Source organism: Vigna radiata, chromosome 1 (genome assembly GCF_000741045.1).
Source record: "Vigna radiata var. radiata cultivar VC1973A chromosome 1, Vradiata_ver6, whole genome shotgun sequence".
Taxonomy (NCBI): Eukaryota; Viridiplantae; Streptophyta; class Magnoliopsida; order Fabales; family Fabaceae; genus Vigna; species Vigna radiata.
The window spans coordinates 4,160,944-4,172,556 of record NC_028351.1 but is presented as its reverse complement, the minus strand read 5'-3'; the positions used below and the strand labels follow the sequence as shown (position 1 = coordinate 4,172,556).

Below are 11,613 nucleotides of genomic sequence, written 5' to 3'. Positions count from 1 at the left end.
CACANATGATTAAAGAAATGATGATAATCCTAAGCATGATCTGTAGTTGAGTACCTGAGTGATTGGAGGGTTGAGTTGAGGCCAAGGAAAAGGTAAGGATTTTAGGCACGTGCATCCATGTTTAAATTTCGAAGAATAAATAAATACCCTGAGTTCTTCAGCCTTGGCTTTGTTACAAAGCAGGTTTAACCACAAGCTTGATTAACACAAATTATTAACCATATAATTAGTCTACCAACTTTGTTTAAAAGAAGATGATGTTGTGACAAAGAATTCAATGTACCAGTTAAACAATAATCAAATTACACGAGCAATATTCATCAACCGGCATAATTGATGCCTTTCCACTTTTCATACTAACTTCCTGTTAAAAATGAAAAATAAAGGTGATGAACAAGATGTTATTAACAGAAGTCAAAATGAATCTAAAGAAGTTAGAGACCTTTAACGAACAGGAGTTTATATACATTTATATACATTNAANATTATCAAAGACANAAGAATACAATTAATCCTGCTATTGCTAAGTAGGAGAAATGTCAATAGGGGAAGATGACACACGTTGGCTATGCAAGCTGCTTCAACAACATCCATATCAGAAATGTCATGCGAATTACCCGTGGGTTTCTCACCATCCTCCATCTCACAACCTTATATTTGCACACAACAATCCTACACTCCACGTATACACAAATTATACAATTACATTATCTCGTGACTCATTCAACTCACAAAACAAAGTAATGCGAAATGACTACGGAGAAAAAGGACGAAAATCCTTACCCTAAGCAAAAATTGTGTGTAACGAAAATGATCCTTGGTCATGGGAATAAAATACCGCTCAAGAAGTAAAAGCAGGGTACCTTAATTGGCGAGGAATTCCCGGAAACTAATCCATCACTTGGGGAAAATGAAGGGTTTCAGCGGGCAATGAAAATTGCAGATGAGAAATGAAATGAAAAAGAGTGTGTTTCTATTTTTTATATGAAATTAGAAATGGAATTGAAATGAATGGAGTAGAACCAGAAAAGCTAAACCTAGCTTTTTCTCGAGCTCGTGAATCTCCTCACCTAATCACTCTCACAGAGCCTTCATCTCCGTGATTCACATCACCGAATCACATCTTGCGACTTGATTCATCCTCGTTACAACCTTCTCCACCGAATCCACCGATTACATCCTCATTTTGGCACCGTTTCACCGATTCAGCCGTTGAATCTTCCTTTTTCACCGAACACGTGACCGAAATCATATTTCTTACCGAACAATCTTCCTATTTTTCACTCTGCTTCGAATCCTTCTCGCTCCTAGAGTATCATCACGAACCTAGGGTTTCCCAGACGCATTCCTCCTCTTTCGAGTTCTCTTCCTAAGGTCCTTCATCGAATCTATCGTCGTCTCATTGTTCACTGTTGTTCTTACATTCTGTTGCATTTACTCGTGGAGGAAGCTTCAAGGAGTCCAAACTATGTTTTCACNTAAGATTCCAGATGATGGAGGGGAAATGCTCCAGAATAATGGCTCGATGAGAATATGAAAATGACGAGAAGAGACAATGAAGAATGGCTCGATGATAATGGTTTATGATCGAGAGAGAAAGAGATGAGAGGGAAAGTTGAGAATGGCTCGATGATAGTGGTTTATGATCGAGAGAGAAAGGGATGAGAGGGAAAGTTGAGACGGAAAGTTGAGAGGGAAAGCTAAGAGGGAAAACTGAAAATGCCTCTGGAACTTTCCAATTAGTTCTCTACTTAGGTTTTTGCTTAGGTTAAATTTTTTATTATTTTTTAACATCCGGAAAATTCACTTGCATACTACTATTACATATACAGATTTATCTCTGGAAAAAGTCATGTTAAAATACACGATCATTATATACGGATTTTATATACGGAAAATTCGTATATAATTTTTTTTCTTATCCGTATGTAATATCCGTATGTAACAGTTTCATTACATACGGATTCAGATCCGTATGTAATAATTCGTATATAAATAGCTTTTTTCTTGTAGTGAATGGGGACTGAGTCTACCATTCCACCTTCTTCCTACACTTCACTTCAACTCTTGGGGTTCACTCCGATTGTCCTTCTGCCTTAGCTTAAGCTTTCTGATGTCGGTCGGTGGGTTACTTGCACAAAACACTCTGACGCTCAGGTCAAAATATTGTTTCAGCAAGCTCTTTTGTCTATTTAGGAAAATATGTTTTTACCTGGACATTAATCTTGTATTTATAGGCTTCATAATCGTCCAACCCATTAATTACCCATTAATGTAATATATCTTTGTGTCATATATCATGTTAATTGCTCATAAATGTTACATATTTGTCCTTGATACGGTCATGAAATGTATTAATTGGACATTAATGATATTTATCTTACCTGGATCACGATCATTGGATCGTTGATTGGCTTAGACAAGTCGATCGGTTTCTGGAATATGGTATATTAAGCTAGACAAATTTAATTCTCCCTAATCGATCGACTACTATAGGGTATAGCACACCTTGTATGTTACGTAATAAAATTTGTGATAAAAGTCGCTAGTATAATTAAACTTCGTTCCAACTGAAGAACAATGAAAAGATATTAGGAAAGAAAGACACATAGTATTTTGGAGAATTGGACTGAAGCATGCAACACCTACGAAGAAGACATAGAGATGCATTTTTGGGAAACCTCAAAATTAACCCATCAAGAAGAACAAGTTAGCAAGGCATTAGTTGGCATCTTAAATGCACCATTTAACTTATGTAGACATTTGATTTTTTTTATCCCTGAAACCCCAGAGCAAGATTTCATTGATTTTAATGCTTATACATTTTCTATATATTTCTTCTTTTTTACCACTTTTTCTTTTCTTCCTTTTTATCTCTTTCACCATCAATCAAACGGTTTATATAATGAGAATGATAAAGTTTTCCTACACATCCTTGTTGTAATCACCATTCTTGCTATGTGTCGTCAAGTGCCAACTATGCAAATAGTTTGGCCTCTTCCCTACGTACATAATTTATTCAATTTTATTTTCTCAGCTGACCAAAATCTCTATATATATGTAGTGGATTGACACTTGACCATTCTCAGTATCATATGATAATCTTAGAGCCATGGCTGCTTTGCTCAACACAAGGCCCCTTTTCATGCTCCTCGTTCCATTACTACTGCTTCATCGTGATTTCGACACTTCTTTTATATTCCCCAATTTTTCAGCGCCATACCAGAACAGCCTTTTAGCCTTCGAAGGCGATGCCTCTTCAGCAAAGGGTGTCATACAGCTAACAAAGGTCCAAGATGATGGTAGAGTCGTGCACAACAGTGTTGGCAGAGCCACCTATGCTCTTCCTGTTCGCCTTTGGGATGCCCAAACTGGTAAAGTTGCAAGCTTCTCCACTTCCTTCTCTTTCAACATATCCTTTGGTCGAAGCAATGGAGATGGGATCTCTTTCTTCTTGGGAACAACCGAATCTACCATGCCCCCAAATTCATTTGGCGGCTACCTCGGACTCTTCGATCCTAAGTTTGCTTTTACAAATACCGACCGGAACCAAATAGTTGCTGTTGAATTTGACATGCACCAGAATCAATGGGACCCTCCTTTTCCCCACATTGGCATTGATGTTAACTCCATTTCTTCCGTGGCATCGGCGCAATGGGAAATGGATCCTGGATTGATAACAGCATTCGTGACCGTAACCTATCAAGCTGCTTCAGAAAGTTTCAGCGTGGTTGTCAAGAACGGACCTTCGATTAGCCTCATGATTGATTTGAAGACGGTGCTGCCAGAATGGGTGAGGGTTGGCTTCTCCGGCGCCACTGGACGGCTAACTGAAGTGCACCAGATTCAATCTTGGACTTTCAGTTCCAGCTTCGATTAGGACAGTGGACTCATGATGATGTTACCTTGTTTATTTCTTATTATGTTTAAGGTCACTTACCTTTTTTATGTCTTTGGGCAAAGGCACGTGTAATCTTTTATTTTTAAACTAGTTTTAAATTCGTGGTTATGGGGTTATTTAAAGAGTATAAAGGTTGGAGAAATAAATAACAAATATTTTTAAGTTTATAATTTAGTTTTGAATCAAATTAGTTTGAAAAATAATGTATAAGTTTTAGAAAGTAAATAAATATATATATATATATATATATATATAGAGAGAGAGAGAGAGAGAGAGAGAGATTTTGTAAGAATATAGAAGGTTCAAAACTTCAAATGGTCCTTGTGTATAAATTACAATTTGGTTTTTTCATTTTAAGTTGTTTCAAATAGGTTTGCAATTTTAAAAGTTTGATGCAACCTAAACCCTTTTGCTTAATAAGGGATGACTTAAGTCAATGTCATGTAAAACTATGTTCTGTATTAATTGAGGATTGCGCAAAAGATAGTATCATGTGACAACCATACGTGTTAGTGAATGTAAAAAATTTCAATTCAATCCTTTTATTTATATTTGGTCTCATTTTAGTTATATTTTTTTTTCTAAATTAGAGTAATTTTATCTCTCTCAAAATTAAAATTAAATTTAATTTTTATATACATGTATAATGATATTTTCATTAAAATTAATATTTTTATTAAATATTTTTAACAATATTAAATTTATATTTTACATTAAACTTTATTTAAATTTTGTTTCAAATATTTATATAATAATTTCTATACAAATATTGGAGTTGCTTTAAAAATAAAAATATTATAAATTCAAATATAAAATTTTAAAATACTTTTATAGCAATTTAAAATAAATATTATAATGGTATTTTTATTAAAATTTTACAAAATTTAAATAAAGTTCAATGTAAAATATAAATTTTAAAATATTTTTATAAATATTTAATTAAAATAAAAATTTTAATAAAAGTATTATTATTGTACAAATATAGTATTACTTATTAAAGATATTGATAAGCAGAAGATAAAATAGTCAAAGGATAATCCAGAATATCTGAAAAGATATCTAATTAAAGATATTTACTAACTAACCAAATTTTCAAGTAAGTTTGTTTATATTTTATTGGGCTTATGTCAGTTTAAGGTCTATGAGACACATTATAAATAAAGAGCCAAGGCTAGAAGCTAGATACATTCTACTCACACTCCATCACTCTACTTTACAGTGATAATAAAATCACTAAATATTCAGTCAAGGGTCGAGACTTTTCAATACACACCTGACTTAGGCGTCAGAGTGCCTTTTGCAGGTACCTCCCCCTCTTCACCGGGAAGGCGACTGAGCGGTCAAAGTTTGAAGATCACCGAACAGCCAGGATTTCAGGCGATCGAGCGGCCTAGGAGGAAAGAAGACAAGCGGAGAACCTAGTTCAAGCATCGGAAGGCAGTAAAGCCATGTTATAAAAGGTTAGTGTCTCGGTCCCACAAAATATCCACCGAAACATTTTGGCGCTCATTGTGGGGCTGAGATCAAGTCGAAGAAGCCCAAATGGTGACCACGAGGAGCATGGACGAGCAGCAGAATACCAGAGATTTGATAGCGCAAATGTAAGAATAGATACAGGCACAAGCAAGAACCATACAGGCAGAGGCACATGCATATCAAGAGATGCAGCGAAAACACGCAGAGGAGATTACGACACTAAGGGCAGAACGAGTCCATACCGAGCGGTCTGCCTCAAACCGAGAGAATGAAAACGATGGAAGTCGTAATATGTAGCGATCCCAACACACCAACCCGAATGGTGGAAGGAGAGGACCATCACCCCCCCTAACCGTTCAGCCAACCAGTTTTCTTCCTTTTACGACAACCATCATGCAAGCTCCAATGCCAGAAAAGAATCCTCCGGTATTAGAAAAGTATGATGGCTCGATTGATCCCGACAATCATCTTAGGATCTTCACCAATGCACTGGCGTTCTACACGAAGAGCGACCTGGTCATATGCAGAGCCTTCTCCTTATCACTCAAAGACAAGGCATTGGAGTGGTATAACACTCTTCCCCCAAACATAGTAGATTGCTTCGCCACTGTAGAAACTCTCTTTAGAAGGCAATACGCCTCTAATCGGAAGCAGGAGACAACATTGGCGGAATTAGTAAATACTAGAAAGGAGAAAGGGGAAACTTTGAAGGCCTTTATGAAAAGATATACTGAAACCACGCGGCGGGTTAAAGAGGTTAATCATTTTGTTTATTATTAACAATTTGCCTTCATGTCTGAGGCCAGGATACTTTGCTGAAAAATTGTATGTGCGACCGCCAAAGACTATAGAGGAGCTCCAAGAAAGAGTATCTGAATTCATCCGTATGGAAGACATGCGAATCTCACAAAGAAGGAAACAATAGGAAGGTGAGGCAAGCGGAAAGAGAAAGGACAACAAATAAATGATCAACAACAACGACAAAAGTAGAGATTTTCCTTATAGAGATTTTGTTTGAACTCCCAGATTTAATCATTAAACAAACCTTAACGCACCCAGAGCAAAAGTCCTCGAAGAAGCCCTTAATGCTAAACTTCTTACAATCCAAGAGAAGTGTTCCCTAAAAAACGCTGATGAACAGAAAAGCTATCGGTTTCATCTAAACCATGGTCATACCAAAGAAGAATGTGGAGTATTGAAGGATGAAATAGAAAGGCTCATCCGAGCAGGACACCTCCAAAAGTTTGTGAAGGAAGAAAGAACTCAAAGGAGAAGCCCTCCTAGAGGAAGATCTTTGCACATAAGTCCCGAACGGTCATACCTAGGGGATGAGCATGGACGAAAATATAATCGCGGCCGAAGTCAGGACCGTGAACAAGAACGATCGGTTCGTGGGCGTATCGATTAAACAATACTATCATGTTTTATAGACTTTTGTTGTTTCAATTCTTTGGAGAAAATAATGTCAAACAATTTTCAATTAAGTGTTCAATTACTCGACCATTAGGCCTTATGTATTCAGTTGTTAGGCCTCATAAGTGTTCAGCCCCTTTAGTCTCAACTGATAGGCCTTCCACAACCTTAGGTATTTAATCATTCAGATGTTTGATCTCACTGTGCAAATGACAAGATCATAAACACAAATTACCCAGCCAAGAAGAATACGAAGTTCGAGTAAGTGAGTCCATCACTCTCGACCATCGGGAAGTTCCCTCGTGGACTCCTATGTTTAAGTCCGAGCAAATTCGGCCATCGGGAAGTTCCCTCGTGAACTCCTATGCTTAAGTCCAAGCGAGCTCGGCCATCGGGAAGTTCCCTTATGAACTTCTATGCTTAAGTCCGAGCGAGCTCGGCCATCGGGATGTTCCCTCGCGAACTCCTATGTTTAAGTCCGAGCGAGCTCGGCCATCGGGAAGTTCCCTCGTGAACTCTATGCTTAAGTCCGAGCGAGCTCGACCATCGGGAAGTTCCCTCGTGAACTCCCATGCTTAATTCCGAGCGAGCTCGTCCATCAAGATGTTCCCTCGCAAACTCCTATATTTAAGCTTGAGCCATCTTGGCCATCGGGAAGTTCCCTCGTGAACTCCTATGCTTAAGTTTCAAACATTTACATTTAGGCCATTCGGCCTCACAAGCGTTCAGCTATTCGGCTTAGCCATTCGACTTTATTGGTACACGCCCATTAGGCCTCACAGTCATTCAGCAATTCAGCTTTACAGATACTCGGCCATTCGGCCTCACAAGTGCTCGGACAGGTGCTCGGCCTTTCGGCCTCACAAGTACTTGGTCATTCGGCCTCACAGGTGCTCGGTCATTCGGCCTCATAGTCATACACCAATTCGGCTTTACAGGTGCTCATACAGGTGCTCAGCCTTTCGGCCTCACAAGTACTCAGCCATTCGACCTCACAAGTATTCAGCCATTCGACCTCACAATCTTTCGATCATTCGACCTTGCAAAAAAAGGAGGACTCCCATCAGTTGCCATTGTTAAGCCCCTGGGAAGTGTACCAGATTGTTATCAAGTAATATAAACGGTAAGACCAAGTATCGTTCTCCCAAAGGACTCTTAGGCCTTATCTTTCACGTAAATTGATCTCATAAGACTTGAAAAGAAATAATTTTGTAGTTGTATGCAAAACGAAAATAATCATGCAAATGCAAGTGAATCAATTGGCAAAGAAAAGATATGAATGAATGTAGTTGTTGGGGTTTACAATTTCATCCTTATCCACCCTCTTATATTTACTTTTCTTATTAAATTCGCTTTATTATCTATTTCCATGCAAACTTTCTTAGCCTACCCTAAACCCGATCTCTCGGCGAAAAGAGCCTACCACTAATTACTAGTTTACCATATCTAGTCTCCCTAAGTAATTAGCAATGAAATAAATTACAAAAGCAAAAAAAATTGAACGTCCTATCCCTATCTCTAGGCAGTATTGCTTAATCAAGGGAATTCCTATCAGTTCATGACTTCCCTGTACGTCTTCGTATCAACAAAGTCAAATATCTTCTTACCGAATTTGTGAAACGATAAGAGCATTAATCATAGATAAGAAACCCAACAATTGATAATACAAGCATATAAATAAAAAAAGAATTTCAATATAAGAGAGTTTCAAAAGAACTACATTGTTCCCCAACAACAAAGGGTTTAGTTCACTATAGGCATGGTGAAACTAGATGGAATTAATGAAAAAGATGAAAAAATAAACCCTAGATTTGATAAATTAGAGCCTAAGCATCCAAGAAACCGCCTCCAAGGAGTGTAGAAGTGCTCTGGATGTCTCTACTTGCCAAAAGATTACTTCTGAAATCGCACTGAGTCTATTTATAGGCCAAAAAAGTAACAGAATTTCGGCCGAGGCCCATTCATTTAGGTGCTCAGCACTAGCTACCGCTCAGCGGTCTGCGTCTTGGACGCCTAGCGTTGGGTTGGCGCTGGACGGTGGTCGCATCACCTCTTTTTCATCTTTTCTTGCCCTTTTTCTATTCCAAATCCTTCCTTCTACGTCTTCATCATTCAATTCTCGTAAAATCCTGTCAAAACAATGTAAAACCAAGCATAATATCTCTTAAACCACTTTTGGGTCTCTTGTTCACTAACTTAAACAAAATGCATGATTTCAAGCTAATTCTAGGTCATAAAGGGTGTGATTTAATACCAAAATTAAGTGTGAAAATAACGGTTGTTAGACCGTTATCAGTTGTGTTCAATCGTTCGACAATGACTAAAAGCACGCTCCCCAGTACAGCAAATACATTCTTCCTCAAACTCATAAGTCCTATAGTTAATCATGGCTAAAGCCAAATGATTAACTCGGACTTGGGGGGCCTGATGTACAATATAGAATATCTTATTGAAGATATTGATAAGCAGAAGATAAAATAGTAAAAGGATAATCAAGAATATCTGAAAAGATATATAATTAAAGATATCTAGCAACTAACCAAATTTTAAGGTAAGTCTGTTTATATTTTATTCTGTTTATATTTTATTGGGCTTATGTCAGTTTAAGGTCCATGAGACACATTATAAATAGAGAGGCACGGCTAGAAGCCAAGTACATTCTACTCACACTCCATCACTATACTTTACAGTGATAACAAAATCACTAAATATTCAGTCAAGGGCCGAGACTCTTCAATACACGCCTGACTTGGGTGTCAGAGTGCCTTTTGCAGGTACCTCCCCCTCTTCACCGGGAAGGCGACTGAGTAGTCAAAGTTTGAAGATCACCGAACGACCAGGATTTCAGGCGATCGAGCGGCGCAGGAGGAAAGAAGACAAGCGAAGAACCTAGTTCAAGCATCAGAAAGCGGTAAAGCCACGTTAGAAAAGGTTAGTGTCTCGGTCCCACAAAATATCCACCGAAACAATTATATTTGTATACAAAAGATAAATTTGGTCTTAATTTGAAGAGAGGTAAAATTGCTCCAATTTTTAAAAAATTAAGACTAAAGTGAGATCAAATACAAATAAAATGACTAAATTGAGATTTTTCACATGACACTTCCCCAATCGTATTGTCACTATCACATCACACGTGACAAATTTTTCTTATATAAAAGTTTAAAAAAATAAAAAAATAAAAAACAACACGGACTGACACGTAACATTAAGTTAACGTCATCAGTTTTGTATTAACAAAAATGGTCAAATTGCATCACATTTCAAAATTAAGGATCTAATTGAGACAACTTAAAACGAGAGGACCGAATTGAGATTCATGTACAAACATGAGGACTATCTGAGTGTTTTAACCAAATATAAATAATAGAAATATATAGACTTAAAATACATATAATATATATCAATATAAAATACGCATGTTTGTACAAATATAAATAATAGATTTTGTAAAATTACAAAGGATAAAGCATATACAAAAAAATATAGAGTAAAGTATAAAGGATATGCAGATACATATAGAGTAAACTCGCCGAACGTACAAATCAGTGTATGAACATATTGGTCAAATCAGTGCATTGACAAACTCGTCTAATATATATTGTTATATTTTTCTAATCGATATATGGATACACTCGTCTTATATGTATTGTTAGAGTCATCTAATTAGTATATGGACTAATTTGTTTAATGTATATTACAAGACTTGTCCAATTAGATATCCTTATACAATCGTCTAATGTGTATTAATAAACTCATCTAATATGTACATTAATAAACTCGTTCAATTAATGGATAAACTTGTTTAATATATGTTAAGACTCGTTTGATCAATGTATGGAGATACTCGTATAATGTGTACTTTTCATCAATGTATGGAATGACTCATTTAATATTTTTTCTTATACTCGTTTAGTCAGTGTATCGACACACTCGTTTAATGTGTATTGTTAAACTCGTCTTATGCTTTTTGCTATACCATTTAATCAGTGTATGAATAGACTTGTCTAATGTATATTGCAAGTTTCACCTAATTAGTGAATGAAAGGGCTTGTGTAATGTATATTAATTGACTCATCTAATTTATGTATGGAAAGACTTTTCTAATCAATATACGAATGACTCATCTAATGTGTATTGCTAGACTTGTGCAGTCAATTCATCAACAAACTCTTCTAATTAATACATCAACAAAGTTATATAATATGTATTGCTAGATATGTTTAATCAATGTATATTCATACTCATATAATGTGTATTGTAAGACTCATTTAATTAATAAGTGGACAAACTTGTCTAATGTGTATTAATAAACTTGTTTAGTCTATATATGAGCATACTTGTATAATGTTTATTAATAAGACTTATTTAATTAATAAGTGGACAAATTTATCTAATGTGTATTAATAAACTCATTTAATTTATATATGAGCATACTTGTCTAATGTGTATTGGTAAACATGTTTAATCGATGTATAAACATACTTATTTAATGTCTACTGCTATACACATGTAATTAGTGTTGGAAAACAGGTAGGCTTCTTTTTACACTAAGAGGGGGGTGTGAATTGGTGATGTTTCAATAATAAGTTCTTTTCACAATCTTGAAAACAAAGTATAAAGCTTTTTAAACTTTCTTGAAATGCAAGCAATCATAAATTGTGTGCAGCGGAAAAAACGTAGTTGATTGCGTAAAATATAGAGTCAACTGGAATGTAAAAGATATGGGATAGAGAAAATCAAACACAGGTTTTTATACTAGTTCGGCCAACAATGCCTACATCTAGTGTCCTTCCACCCGGAAGCAAATGCATTATAATGGT

At 36.3% G+C, this 11,613-nt stretch overlaps 1 protein-coding gene and 1 long non-coding RNA gene across 2 annotated transcripts; one reads left to right on the top strand and one right to left on the bottom strand.

Annotated features, from left to right (window-relative positions):
• Positions 1-612: 612 nt before the first annotated feature.
• On the bottom strand, positions 613-1,780 carry LOC111241840. The gene is made up of 2 exons (XR_002668167.1): positions 784-1,780; positions 613-672 (listed from the first exon to the last, which is right to left on the bottom strand). It is a non-coding gene; the product is annotated as an uncharacterized LOC111241840 (long non-coding RNA).
• Positions 1,781-2,951: 1,171 nt separating this feature from the next.
• On the top strand, positions 2,952-4,008 carry LOC106755852 (mannose/glucose-specific lectin-like). Its single transcript, XM_014638073.2, has one exon. The coding sequence runs from the start codon at positions 3,113-3,115 to the stop codon at positions 3,878-3,880; it is 768 nt and encodes a 255-aa protein (XP_014493559.1). The 5' UTR covers positions 2,952-3,112; the 3' UTR covers positions 3,881-4,008.
• Positions 4,009-11,613: the final 7,605 nt, after the last annotated feature.